This window comes from Pelecanus crispus, chromosome 13 (genome assembly GCF_030463565.1).
Source record: "Pelecanus crispus isolate bPelCri1 chromosome 13, bPelCri1.pri, whole genome shotgun sequence".
In the NCBI taxonomy this organism is placed as follows: domain Eukaryota; kingdom Metazoa; phylum Chordata; class Aves; order Pelecaniformes; family Pelecanidae; genus Pelecanus; species Pelecanus crispus.
The window spans coordinates 7,686,796-7,700,770 of NC_134655.1; the positions used below are offsets into that span (position 1 = coordinate 7,686,796).

The 13,975-nt window shown below is 56.6% G+C and overlaps 3 protein-coding genes and 1 non-coding gene across 6 annotated transcripts in view; 3 read left to right on the plus strand and 1 right to left on the minus strand.

Moving 5' to 3' along the window:
• The first annotated feature begins 104 nt into the window (after positions 1-104).
• RPL39 (ribosomal protein L39) lies at positions 105-2,641 on the plus strand. The gene is made up of 3 exons (XM_075720640.1): positions 105-149; positions 478-581; positions 2,293-2,641. Exons 1-3 carry the CDS (start codon positions 147-149, stop codon positions 2,339-2,341), a joined length of 156 nt encoding a protein of 51 aa, XP_075576755.1. The 5' UTR covers positions 105-146; the 3' UTR covers positions 2,342-2,641.
• LOC142594868 (small nucleolar RNA SNORA69) lies at positions 1,707-1,838 on the plus strand. Its single transcript, XR_012831621.1, has one exon. It is a non-coding gene; the product is annotated as a small nucleolar RNA SNORA69 (small nucleolar RNA).
• Positions 2,642-8,388: 5,747 nt separating the features above from the next.
• On the minus strand, positions 8,389-9,399 carry SOWAHD (sosondowah ankyrin repeat domain family member D). The gene has a single exon (XM_075720862.1). It carries the CDS (start codon positions 9,397-9,399, stop codon positions 8,389-8,391), a length of 1,011 nt encoding a protein of 336 aa, XP_075576977.1.
• A 2,810-nt stretch (positions 9,400-12,209) lies between these two features.
• SEPTIN6 (septin 6) overlaps positions 12,210-13,975 on the plus strand; it is a 29,958-nt gene continuing 28,192 nt past the window's right edge. For 2 of the 3 annotated variants that reach the window (XM_075720839.1, XM_075720836.1), the window contains exon 1: positions 12,210-12,236. In XM_075720839.1, coding sequence (XP_075576954.1) covers positions 12,210-12,236 — 27 coding nt within the window. Of the gene's footprint in view, positions 12,247-13,975 lie in introns of all 3 variants that reach the window. The other variant, XM_075720838.1, reaches the window with a different exon arrangement.

Genomic DNA, 13,975 nt, shown 5'->3' on the forward strand with positions numbered 1-13,975 from the left:
GCCGCGTCTGCGCCGGGGCCCGCCGGGCCGCCAGGGGGTGCTGTGGCCGCGGAGCCCGCGCTGCCCCGCTCGCTCTCGCCGCCTCCCCCCGCCCCTTCCGCCTCTTCCGCCGCCGCCATCGCAGGGACGCCGGGCAGCTCCGCGCCATGGTGAGACCATCGGCCGCCATCCGCCGCCGTGCCGCCACACGGCGAGCCCTCTCGCCGCCGCGGGCTGGCTTGGGACTCCCGGCGGGCGGGGGTGGCGGGGCGGGAGGGCCCCGGGTGCAACTTCCCCGGCCCCGCCTCGCCGAGGCCTTGCGGGGCGGCGGGGGCCGCGCCGGTGCCTCGCTCTGCGGGGCCTCCCGCCCCCGCGCTGGCGCGGCTGAGCTCCCGCCGTGGGGCCGGGCCGGGCCCGGCGGAGCCGCCCTCCGCCGGCTGCGAGCCCGGGGCTGTGCGGGGGCTGCCGTGCGGGACTAACGGCTGCTCTCTCTTCCAGTCGTCTCACAAGACGTTCAAGATCAAACGCTTCCTCGCTAAGAAGCAGAAGCAGAACCGGCCTATCCCGCAATGGATTCGCATGAAAACGGGCAATAAGATCAGGTAATGGCGCCGGCTGTTGCTTTCTGAGGAACTGCGGCCTACAGCCGCACAGGCTCTACGTCAGGCTGCCTGTGCGGTGTGGACTGAAGTCAGAAGCTGGCTGTGTAAAAGCCTTTATGCAAGCAAAAGTGCAATTTTGTGGCCAAAGTGAATACCATACAAGTATGCTAGTGCAGATACACAACTGCAGCAGATACTGTTGGCCCGTTGCGCTTTCTTGAGGCGGTGTGGGGCTGCCATGCCCTTTCCTTCTGTAGCAGTTGAGTTCACTCCAGTGCTCTGCAAGCATCCACAGGTACTCAGCGATGGCACGTCGAAACTGAAAGCGTGAACTGTCCGTGTGGATAACTTACTCCAGAATCTGTACCCTGGTAACCTCTCTGCTTCTGACGTTCCCCTTCCCCACACCTGTCCCCTCTCTCATAGCTGTCTGTCCCTCTCGAGTTCCTGCATTTTCTAGGAGCAGTACCTTCCCGAGTGTGCGTGTTCTGAGATACAGAAGGTTGTGCGTAAGGGAGCAAAGGGCTTCTTTGGTGTACGGAGGTGAAATTGATAGCATGAGATTCTTGACGTGACTGCAGAATTACTTTGCAGCAGTTCCTTTTTGTTTGCCTATAGTGTTTGTTTTCAAGCATTGTATTTAGGAAAATGCAGTGAGAGTACTGTAGAACAGTAGGTGAATGTGAGGCATGCTGAAGGAGGTGCATATCTGAGCCCTCTGGTTTAAAAGCTTCAACCAGTATAGTTCGGTCACTCGCGCTGTGCAGCTAACTTTTTATCTCATAGACTCCCTTGTCTAGACTTTTTAAGGGAACTGGATCCTTTCTCCCAGATCGTTTTTTGTCCTAAGTAGTGAGGAGAATGACAGTAGTAGTGGCTGGCTCAGGCAGTGAAATGTCACAGAATTGCCAAGTTCTGTTCCTGTTCCTTCTGCTAACTTGTTTCTTTCTAGGAAAAATCAGTGTTGTGTGTCCCGGACTGTATTCTTGTCTTCCAGGTACCAAACAGGGTTCTGGTTTAGCTAAATTGCAGTACTTTGGAATACTTTATCATGGAGCAAAATCATGAATTTTTTGTCTTGTGGCACTTCAGTACCTCGGTCATCAGTTTTACCCAAACTCTGCTAAAGCAGGCTGCAATTACAGTGCTTCATTCTGTGGGAGTACTGCCATTTTCCTGCTGAGAGTAACTCTGTTAATGCTGTCTTTGGCTTCACCTGTACGGTGGTGAAACCGTTTGTTCTTAACATGTACAAGTACACTGATAAGTGAATATACTTTCCTGGAAGAGGATCTTTTCCTTTCATATTTTGAACAAAGATGATACTTTTTGTGTTAGGCTATGAACTACATTCAAGAGGTAGTTTTCGTTATCGTCGGACAATCAATACAAGATCACGGGTCTTGCCTCCAAGAGAGGAGGTAGGATATTCACATGCCAGTGCTGACGCATCTCTCCGCAGGCATCTTTCTCTCTCTGAGGTTTAGATGCTGTTGCAGTAATGTGCTAGTTAGTTAGTGAATGAAGGAAGAAACAGACATGGCAATTTTAAAAAGTAAGTATACAACTGATTATTGTTGGTAGCTTGCCACTGTAGCACACAAGAACGATTTCAGTCCTTTACTGTTGAGCTAATTCAGGGTGGTTTCAGTCCTCCTGGATCCTCAAACGTCTGTGTGCACTTTGCTAATTTACACTGCTTTTGTCTTAGGTACAACTCCAAGAGGAGACACTGGAGAAGGACCAAGCTGGGCTTGTAAGAGAGACTGTCTCCTGGGAATTCTAATTAAACACTTGTCTTTCTGCGTCAGATGGATACACCTTCTACGCTGTTCGGCAACCCCCAAGTGATTCCTTCTGTAGTGTTGATCTGCAATCCCTGATGTTTTGTTTTTGGTTTTTTTTTTATAAGCTGGTCTGGGATATTGATGTTAACTTGGGAAAATCTTGAAATAATTTGCATCTGAAACATGAAGACCGTGTTCTATTAGTGTTCTTTCTTTCAGGCATCATGAGTATTGACAGTGTACAGGCTTACTAATAAATACAGACCTGAATGACTTGGTTGAAATTATTCCATATAGATATGGTGGGATAGTAACAGAGAATGAAAACTAACATTACTGTGAATATAATCTCAGTTGGTGTTAGAAACCTTGTCAGCTCTTTTCACATAGGGTAGGCTGCGTCTTCCTTTTCACTTACTTTGAGAGCAGAGCATACCAATTTTTTAAAGAAAAGGAGTAAAAATCAACTGATTTTAGAGGAGATGATTTGAAGAAGATCTTTTATTAGACAAACTGAAATAGTTAAAGTTCTTTAGAGGCAGGTTAGAAAAAGGCAGACCTCACTTTACGATCCATAGACCACCATGGCTACAGTAACTCTGGAGTGTCAGCCTCTTACTACTTGACCCCGGGGAAGACTTTGGATTACATTTCTGGTAGATTTATGAAATGTTACTAAGAAAAGTAAGCATTGTCAGATTTGCTGAAGATGTGTCAGTATAGCTGCTGGATGTGTTTCCTGGGGCTGGAAAGCAAAGCACACTGAAAATGCTCTGGGGTAAGGTGGCTTCCCCTTTGAGGTGTGCTGTGGTAGGGGAGGGGCATCCAAACTAACAAAACCTTTTGCTAAACCAAGAGAGTCCCCAGTTGCCACCCTCTCTTACATTATGCTTACATACTGGATGCATGTCTGTTCCCTGTGGCTGGCTCCTGTCACAGCTGTGGATTCTTGACTTGTCATCTCCCACGTGACCCTTTTGAACATCCAGGGTAGAGCGCACAGCAAGGTGTAGCTGGGCCTGTTGGTCAGTCAGATAACCTCTTGTTTTATTCATGGCAGAGCATGTCTGAACTGCAAGTGTTGAACAGTGCGAATGATGGCACTACGGTACTGGGCAAATGCTGAAATGTTACATGCCCAGACTACTGTGAAAATACTTGCCCAGGGAGCGAGAACACGGAGCTGGCAATGATTGGTGATACTTGACTACCAAGACCACCTGCCCTGCGCCTGAGCAGCGTACCGGCATGGCTGCCCCCGAAGGCCAGCCTGTGCTAGCTGGCTCCTTGGGAGCCTCGCGCCTGCGGTCAGCCAAGGACGGCGGCTTCTTGCCCCGTGCGAGTCTGGCCCCCATGCCAGCAGCACCTGGAGCTCCTCAGGCAGGACGTGGGGCAGGGCAGCCCTTGGAGCCCGGTGTTAAGATCCTGCCTGGGGAGCGGGTGCAGTGGAATAATCCCATGAAATAAAATTTCACTTAGGAAAGGGAAGAATACAGCAAGGGCAGTGGTTAGATTTATGTCCTACAAAATACAGTACTCCTATGGACTGTAGTACATAATGTCTGCATGTTCCCTAGGACATAAAATAACCTGAGTTTTGTTTGGAGCTCTCTGTTGGCTTGATCAAGTTGGTCTTGATGCCAGCCACAGGTGCAGCTTAATTTAAAACATTCTCAGCAGAAGGGTAGTAACTCAAGATGTTGCTCGAAGGAAGAGTTAGCTATTTAAAAAAGGGGAGAGAGGAAAGAAGGAATTACACTGATCAGAGTAGTCGGCACTCTAGGTCCCTGACACCGGCATTCTCCTCTGCGGCCTGTGAAACATCACCTATTTACTGCAGGGAAGGGGAGGAGAGCACAGAGCCCAGCGTGGCTGCTGCTCCTTTCCCTTCTGCAGGGCAGACCCGGGGTAGAGGCTCTGGAAATAACAAGGTGCGAGCTGGTTCTTGGGTAGGGCTGCGGCAAAGCCCGTCCTGACGCTGAGAGCTGCGCAGTGCCCTGGTGCTGTTTCTGGGTTCAGCCTGCCGTGGTGGCTCAGTTCCTGGGTGACAGCTTCCTGAGGAAGCTTCAAGCTGCCACACCTTCTGCGTTGCTGCTTTTCATGTTGAAGGTAAACAGATTTATCTCCTCCAAGTTACCATTCATAAGGCTGGGCTGCAGCATACGCCAAGCACGCATAAGTGCGTAACAAACGTACGCCTTGCTCAGAGCTCATGACGCTCCCTAAGGTGTGCTGGAGGTTTCTGTGAGCACAGGAGAGCAAGGCTGGGATTTTTACCAGCTTCAGGACACTTCAGAGGTATCTTCTACCTTCTTTTCCTGTCTGGTAAGAGTCTAGTTTCTACTTTGTTATTGGGGGAAGCAGTAAGTCACTGCGACAGGAAAGCAGCAAACAGCATTGCCAGAGACGTTTCCACAGGGGCCCACGTGCTGCAAACACTTTTTACCCCAGTGTTTTTTATAAATCTCTTCTGTGCTCTCCTCTTTGAAGCAAGTGTTCAGGAAATAACAGCACTGCTGAGGATCGAAGATCAGCCCTGGAGCCCTGCGAGCCACCCCCTGCCTCTCCCCACCATGGCTGCTGGCAGGCAAAGCTGCTGGCAGAGTTCCTCTTTCATCGTGTCTATGGGGGCCTGGCTGAGGAGCAAAAAAGTAGTTTTATGGACTTAAGAATGGAAAGAGACAGTTTTCTCCATGGCATTTGTGGGACAGCTTTCCTGAGCAATAGATTGAACTATTTATTACTATTTATTAGATAGTCTCCCTATTACTATCATGACTGTGCTATTTTTATTAGATGGAAGCAGCTTCTACCAAGGACCTGCTTTGGAATATAACCCCTCCCCATTTGACCGAATCTGCTTTTCAAATTGGACCTTAAAGGATAGCACCAAGTAAATTTAGTAAAAATTAACATTGGGTTAAAAATCAATCTTCTGCAGAGACTTAACCAACACAAATACCTCTGGGTTTGAATTATTTCTGTTGTTCCTGTGGCAGCTCTCTGTGCCCTCTCCCTCCCTGTGAGAGTTGCGGCGGGGGAATCAGGGATCTCTGCAGAACTGGGCTAACACACGATAACTGAGACATCAACAGAAGCTTTAAAAAAAAGTCTAAATAATTTGGATATTCTAGTCCATTAATTTTGGTGGATATGCTTTGCTTTTCTGAGTGAGAAGTTAGAGCTGATTGCGTACCTGAGGAATATTTTCTAAACGCGTCCGTATTTCCAAACCGACTGCCCCTCTATAGGTATGAAAAGGCACTGTGCGAGGCAGGGGGGTTGGGTCACTGCCAGCGGTGTGGTGGTTGGGGCAAACACAAGGTACAGCAGCAGAAAGGGTGCTGCGATTTGAAGAAGATCTTTTTTTTGCTCTGTGGAGAGGAACCCTTGCAGGGCAGGCAAGGCAGGGGGAGGCGTTGGTGAGTGTGTTGTAACACCATGCAGAGAAGGGCTCTGGTCTTGCTCCTGAAGCGCCTGCCTAATTTGCCACAGAGCAGAATACTGCTTCAAACCCACGACCAAAAGATGGGGGGGAAAAGCTGCCTTTAGGGGGTTTTGGTTAGCTGTCAAGGGGAGGCAATTTCTAAAAATCATTTAGTTGTATTTAAGTGTAGCGTTTGCCAGTTGAATTTTACTTTTGAATGGAACATTGAAGTCCAGGTTTCCTGCTGGCGCGTGACTAAGCTGCAGGTCCAAATACCAAGGAAGCGGCTCCTTCAAGGAAATTCTCACTAATTCCGTTGTTTACTCTCTGCCTTACTCAGAGGAGGATATAAGAGCTGTCCCGCACCCTCTCCCTGGCAGTACGCTACTGCAAAAGCATGACGGAGGATTAACAGGTCAAAAAATATTTCATCAGACATGCACCCACCTGTCTTATCAACAGCACTTTGGTTACCAGAACTAAAGATCGCAGCTGTTTTGACATCTGTGCTTTTCATGGAGCTTCTGCTGGTGTCACCAGACTCGTGAGAAGCCAGCCTGCTGCCCTGGGGCACGGCTGCGGCCAGAGAAGTTCTGGAAGGAGCTATGCTGCCGTAGTCTTTAATCTATTAGAGTTAAAGCATTACAAAACAGGTATAGATGAGGCACGAAGTCCATTCCCAGTGTGTTTCGTATGTCTCCGCTGCTGACCTCAGTGATTAAAAAGATGTCCAGACATGTGTATGTGTCCACCCAGGCACCTGGACTGGACACTCTCTGGTCACCGGATCACTATATGCTCGTCTGGAGGCTGTTCCTCCATGTATCATCCACTGCAGACTGGGTTATTCTGGTGTCCGAGCAGCATTTCAGAGCACGATCTGAATATAAACAGGGTTTGCTCAGGGGCTGTGAAACCCACAGGCTCAGGTTCCCCCGAGGGAGTTACCCATGTATCTTTCTGCATCCAGGTGCAAATTCACCTGCGCAGCCAGGCCAGCAATCATCTCGAGTCCCTCAGTCACCTCTGCAGACCCCCAGAAAGGCAGCTGGAAAGAAACTGCGACTCCCCTCCGAAGCGAGGTGTCTCTGCAAGGGCTGCCACTCTGCGATGGGGAACAGAAACTCCCCAGCTGCTGTCTGAGAGACACTTCTCAAATGGGACTGCTATTTAAGGGGGTGGAAATGGTCTCACGCTGATGAAAAAGAGGAAGGGGCCATTGTTTTTCTGAAGATACTTTCAAGCAGCCCTGGCCTTCGAGAATGAGAAAAGCAAGTTGAAATCAGCTGGGCAGAGCTCCATTTGGTGAACAAAACACAAACAGGCGAGCAGAAGCTTTGCCCTTTTAATGCAGTTACCGGTACATACACGTGGGGTTACACTGCTGTAGGGATGTTTCTCAAGAGTTTCGTTTTTGAGCATGACCTCAGTAGCAACAAAGATAATCTCACAGCCTTCATACTTTTTCCATGCTTTTGAGCAATTAATCATCTTTCCAGAGCTGCTCCTGGACTCCAGTCCCTGCGGGAGCCACCGCATGCCACCCCACCGGGCGTCCCTCCTGCCTCCTCCGCTCCGTCCCCGTCCCCGTCCCCAGTGGGGCTGAGCGTCTCAGGCTCCAATAGACGGGGGTCCCCAGGGAAGGGCTGCCAGGGGGACTTGTCTTGCACTTTGGAAGACCTCTCTGGGCCCGGCCTCCTCTGGCAAACCGGGCATTCCAGCTCCTACTTTACTGAGAAACAGCAACACAGAGGAGGCACACGTGGCAGAGATCTGGGGATCTCACAGGGAGCTGGAAAGCATTTGCAGCTCGGTGGCACAGTCTGCTTGTCTGTACCCATTCTCCCTGCCGGCAGAGAAGCACACATAAAAAAGTGTTTGGGGGGGCGGGGTGTTTCATTCTGAAGCCACAGTTGCTTCTCCATCGTCAGCCCAGTGCCAGGCTTCTGGCATCTCAGGGTATGGTTGCGAAATATTTAACTATATTCTGCCAGTGTCTCCATCCAGGCACCCGAGGTACCATGACCAGTCCAACCTCACAGCGTTGCTGGGAGCCAGGGCAGTGCCGATGGCCTCATTATACAGATGGGAGAACCAAGTCACCGAGTTGCTGCGTGACCCATGGACAGTCACACGCCAAGTCTGCTGGCAGCCTGGGACAGGCAGCCCAAATGTCCACCCCTGGTCCCCAGCACGGGACACCATCTCCCGTGGTGGGTCAGCATCCCCCCACGGGCACGCAGGGTGTCGGAGAAGCAGCTCCCCGCAGCGGGGCCGGCACGTGAGCCCCCGCCGTGGGGGTTGCCCATCAGCAGGGGCAGGGGGCAAAACCCCCTCCGGGGACAGGCGTTGTTTTGGAAGGGCTGTCCCCAGGCAGTGCTCCCGATGGCCGTGGTTGCCCCACGCACACTCAGACTGGCACAGCCCAAAAAGACCATGAGAGACCCAGGGTGGCTGTGGTGCCCCTGTTCAGGGGGTTAATCCCTGCTTGGCTGGGATTTCGAGTGCCAGCCCTCACCAGGTTCCCAGCTCCCCGCAGGCTCTTCCAGCTGCTATTCAGCGCAGGTTTGCAGGCGAATAGGCCAGGGGAGCTTCAGCGCTCTTGGAAGAAAGCAAATTTCTGTCTGACAAAGTCCCGGAGGGTCGACAGGCTCCAGGAGCGCTGGGCTTTCCCCTCAGCCCTGGAGTCCACACAGTCCCGCCCTGCCCTGGCCTCTCTGGATGACTTACAGTTGTTGTTGGTGTTGTGAGAGCGCAGCTGGACCAGGTCCTCCTCCAAGGCCCCCGCCAGCTCCTTCAGCTCCCTGGAGGTGTCTGCCCTCAGGTACTGCCAAGCCTTGCGCCCGTTGTGGTCCCTGCGGCTGGTGTCCGCCCCGTAAGCTCCCACCAGCACTTTGATGAGCAGCTCGTGTCCCTGCAGGGCGGCCAGGTGCAAGGGGGTGAGCCCGCCGCTGGCCGTGGGGATGTTCACGTTGACGGGATAGCCCTTCTTCTGGGCGTGGGAGATGACCTGGATGAAGCTCTCGTGGTGGCCGTGCTTGGCAAGCCAGTGGAGAGCGGTGAAGCCCGTCACAAAGTCTTTCCTGGTCAGCAGGCTGGGATCCAGGTCCAGCAGCCTGACAATGTTGTCCGCATCGCCCTGGGCCACCGTCAGCAGCCACTCGTGCTCCAGGGGATCCAGGGCAAGGGACAGCACCTCGGGGCTCTGTTCAGGCTTCTGCTCTTGTTGCGGCCCTGCAAGGAGACTGCTGCCATTGGAAGTCTTCTGAGCGGTGGCAAACCGTACGGTGCTGCTGGGACTATTGCTCTGCAGGAGGATTTCCTTCAGCTCCTTCCTCCGGGTGCTGCCAGGGACGGTGGAGAGCCTGCCTGCCGTCCTACCCCAGCTCCCGGGGCGCTGGCTGCCCTGGCTGACGCTCCTGTTGGTGTCCATCTTCTGCAGCGGGTGGAAACGCTCCCTGCTCCCCGTGCCGGCCGGCCAGAGATGGGAGCTGCGGGCTAGGCTCCCTGCCTGGGGCTGGGTGGCTTCCAGGAAGGCGAAGGTCTGGGCGATGCCAGCTACCCTCTGCTCCGCCGAGCCCTGCTCCCGCTCCTGCCGGGCCATGGCCGTGCCTCCCGCGGGGCCGGCCGGCAGCCCGCTCCCCGGCAGGCCACAGCTCGCAGCTCGCGCTCCCCGGCTCTCACCCCACACTTCCTGCCCCGGCGGGAGGCAAAGGAGGAACCGATTCTGCACGGCGGGAGGGCACGCCGGGCATGGCGGCGGAGCCGCGGCGCTGCCGCGCTGCCGGGGCGGTGCAGGCGACCTTTGGTCGTGCTGCGGCTGCGGCTGCCGCCGGCACCAGGCACGGGCCCCGCTTACCTGCGGCGTCACAGAGGGAGTGCAGGCGGGTGCGCGGGGCCGCGGGGAGCCGGCGGCACCGATGGGTGCACCGAGGCAGGGGGTCCCAGGCAGCCTGAAGAAATTTGATTAACTGTATTCTTCTTAGCATTCGTGGCCTAGCGTTAGCAGCTGAAGTAGGCTGCAAGAGCTGAGCGAGCGTAAACTTTTGGTAAAACTAGTGCTGCTAACAAAGAACTCGCTGAATTTGGTGGATATGAGCAGAATGAAGAAGGTAAGGACCAAGGAGACAATTCCAAGAGAATGAAGTAACTTCAGAAGGCGGCCAGCCCAGCGACCGTGAAAACCGCTAAGAAATCAGGAGACACCGACCAGAATTCAGTGATGGGACTCGGGGGTGGGGTGATGGGTGGTACGGGTGTAACTGAGAGGCGAGACTTGGGGTAGGGGTCCCTCTCCGGAGGCACCCAGCTCGAGCTGTAACCGAAGAAAGAATAAAAGACTGATCGGAAACCTTCACTCGGACTCGGCGCTCTCAGCGGGATCCTAGGGTCGGACCCTGTTATGGTGGCCAGCATGCGTAAATCCCTAACACTGATCCCGGGGACACTTCCTCTGGCCCCGGCAGCACCCCAAAGCCCCGGGTGCCTTGCTAAGGCACCGGCCTTACAGCCCCCCACCAACTGCACCCCACCATGGCAATGCTTCTCCTTGGTGCTGTGCTCAGGAAGGCCGAGGCCGCTGCCCCAAGGGGCTGCTTTCCCCATGGCCGGCGGGTCTCTGTGCTGTAAGGGTCACCCAGCCCGGGGTGGTGTTTTGGGTCTCTTGCCACCCGATGTTTCAGCCCGGCACCATTTTGGCCTTCCTCTCTTGCTGTGTTTCACTTCCCAGCAAGGCCCCATGCTCAACACTGTTGGCAGCTGCAGCCGCCAGCAGTTTTGTACCCTAATTTTGTTAGGAATCAAGACAAATTCCTCTGCTCCAAAAGCCCCCAGTCCTGTTTCTCCCAAGGCCTCTCTTATCTGTGACTCCTCAGACACCCATGGCATGGCTGAACTGTCACCAGGTGTTTTTGTGGCTGCTCTGGCAGCTAAGAGCCACGCCAGCCCCTTCAACCCTTTTGCTTTGCCTTCCCTAAGCTTTAGCCCTGCTCCGACCTGCCCCAGGCTGGTTGTCAGCCTTGAGGGAGATTTGCCTTTCTCCAGCCGCTTGGACCAGTTTTTCTGGGACACGTGGGGAGCCGGAGTCATCCCATAAAGCCCAAACTACTGGTGGTGAAAACATAATTGTCCCCTTGCTCCCTTTCTGGTTTTGTCACTGGCTGTTGGTGGCTTCTGCGGGCTCAGGGAGGCAGAGAACTTGACCCACACAGCCGTAGGATCCTGGGGAACAGTTTAAAATGCTTCTTGGGTGGCAGCTGGGGAAAACAACGAGGGAAACAAGGTGGTACTTTCGGGGAATGAGGGCATCGATGGTGCAAAGCAAAGCACCCATTTAGGGCCACTCTGGTCATGCCTGCATTAGGGACTGGTTGCACTGGTGAGTTCTGACTGGGCTAAAACCAGGGTGCCAACCTTGGGGGCTTTACTCAGGGGTGCCAGGGGCTGGGAAAGTTATTTGCTCTGGGTAAGGACCAAGTTTCCTCTCCCTCAGCCTTTGTTTGATGCTTGTGTTGGCATCAAATGAAGGGAAACCCAAGTGGCACCAGCTACACCCCCAAAGCAGCAGACGGGCCTGCCCAGGCCCTGCCCGCCGGGCCGGGGAGCTGAGGCCGCACCGGCGGGCCGAGAGGGGCCGGGAAAGGGGCCGCGCTGCCACTGGAAGAGAAACTGGTGCAGCCACCGTCAATCCTGTTCCTGGGCGAGCGCAAACCATCCCGATGGACCTCAGGGAAAATGCGTGAGGCCGACAGACGTTTTATTTTAAATAGCAAGTGATTCACTGAGGCTGGGAGACCCCAGGCCCACAGAGCCAAGCCATAGCCGCCAGCCCAGCCGCAGTGCCGCACGGCTCTGCTCCGGCGCTGGGCCAGGCGCACGGCCCGCGTTACCGGAGGGGCCGCAGGGCAGGCGGGCAGGGTCCCCCGGGCCTGCCCTGAGGAGTCCGTGGCAGGGAACCCATCGCCGCGCCGGGGGCGGGCAGGGGCCGGCGGAGGCCGCGGTGGCGGGCAGGGCCGGGCAGCAGGCTGCGGGCAGCGGCCCGCCGGGCAGCCCGCGGGCCTGGCAGGGGGCCTGGGGGCTGCGGAGCCGCCAGTCGCGGGCTCCGCCCGCCCCAGCCCCGCTCACCGCCGCCCGCGGCTGCCCCCGGGCCCGCTGCGCCCCGCCGCACTCCGGCCGCGGCCCCGCCCGCAGCCCGGGCCGCACCATCGCGGACGGCCGCAGGGGGGGGACTGGCAGCCCCGCGCCTGCCGGAGGGGGCGGCGGCGGCGGGACCGAGCCGGGCGGCGGGGCGGGGCGGGGCGGCTCGGGGCGGGGCCAGGGCCGGGGCGCGGCGGGGCCCCCCCCCGCGCGGCGTCGCGGTGGGCGCTCCCGGCACCGCCTGCCCGGCCGGGGCGGGCCCTGTGCGGGCGGGCAGCGATGGCGGCGGCCGAGGTGGCGCGGCAGGTGGGAGCGGGCGCCGCCGCCGCCGGCCTCCTGCGGGCCGGGCGTGGCCGGGGCGCAGGCGGGAGCGCTGGCGTGGCCGGGGCGCCGGGATGGGTCGGGTCGGGCCGTGCCGGGCCGTGCCGGGCGGGGCGCGGGCTCCGGGGGCACCGGCCTGGCGCCTCCCGCCGGCTCCGGGGCTCGGCCCGGGGCGGCGGCGGCGGCCTCCCGGGTGATGGGGGCTTGGGGGCCGCTCTGAGGGGAGCTGGGGTCACCTGGGGGAGGGGAGGTTTGGGGTGCCCCCCGCGGCTGCGGCGCAGCAGCCTGGCCCGGCGACCTTGGGCTGTCCGCGCCGGGGTGGGCCCGGGGGTCGCGTCCCGCCGGTCCCTCCGTCCCTGGGCCAGGGGACCCGCAGCGCAGCCCCGGGCTGGCCGGGCTGCTGTGCTGGGGAGGCCGCCTCCTGCACCCCTACCCAGGGGCCCCTCGCCAGGCCAGGGTGTGGTGGCGGGCGAAGCGCTCCTTGCCATCCCCGTCTCCCCAGGGATGCTCTTCTCCTCCCAAAAAACCCGTCATCCCGTGCTCGTTAGGGTGTGATGCGGGGAAGGTCGCCAGCCCGGCACCGTGTGCCATGGAGGAGCTGTGGTGGGAGCCCGTGCCGAACATGGGCACCGCATCCCCACCACGGTTTGTCCCCGAGGGTCCCCCCACGGCAGCGTCCCCGGCTGCCCGCGGGCACCCCTGCCGCCGCCGCTGCTCGCCCGCCCTACGGCGCGGTGCAGAGCTCTCCGTGTGCCTGCGGAGAATTATCCAGAAGAGGAGCAGAGGGACTTGAGCCACCTCTGCGTTTGTTAGAGAAATGCTAAGGCGGCCTCTGTAACCCGTTTGCATGCAGAAGCGTTTTGTCTGTGATTTGATGGGGTTCCAACTTTCGTGTCCGTGCGTTAGTACAGAAATAGTACTTGAGATGAATGCTTGCCGTTTTGTCTTCAAAGCAGTAGGTTTTAGCATGGACCCAGTCTTGTTGAACGGGTAGATGTAGCCATTCCTTGCCAGTTCGTGATGTTATTTCCTCCTGGACATACCCATTGCCTTGTGTGTGACTGCCAAGGTATGTAAAGTGACTCATTTGCTCCCGTCTTTTAAAGAAATTGAGCGTTACGCTTTCCTAAGATAATGTACAGGAGTTTCAGATGTCTGCTAGTGTCCTGGAATGAATTATGATACAGCACAGCCTCTGTTCGGAGGCAAAAGGGAAGGCTAGCTCTGAGGCAGACATGATATTAGTGTGCTGCAATTTGAAAATGTCTTTGTCCAGACAGACGACTTGTCAGCCCAGGTCTTAGGCATCTGTTTGTGGTTGTGGTTCATGGAGCAGTCAGCCATAATGTCCTGGTGATGCAGAGGGCTGCTCCGTGTGTGCCGAGGGGGTTAAACACGTGCGAGAGCTGGGGCTGGGTACGTGGGGGAGTTGGGGTCACCACCCTGCCTCTGTCCCAGCGAACCCTTGATCTAAACCCGCATTTGTTGTGGAGATGGTCGCTGAAACCCCCTCCTGCCTGGGCGGGCAGCGCGGCCCCGTCACCGCCGAGCGGAGGCCCCTCTCCTGTCCTCTGCCGGCACCGAGGGCGCAGGTTTTAAACACTGAGACCCACAGGGGATGTGTCCACCCTGCTCCCCGTGGGCGGAGGACAGGTGCCGGCGACTGGCTTGCCGGCCACTGTCTGACTCTCCAATCTCTGTAGTACAGGTCAGAAAAATCATTA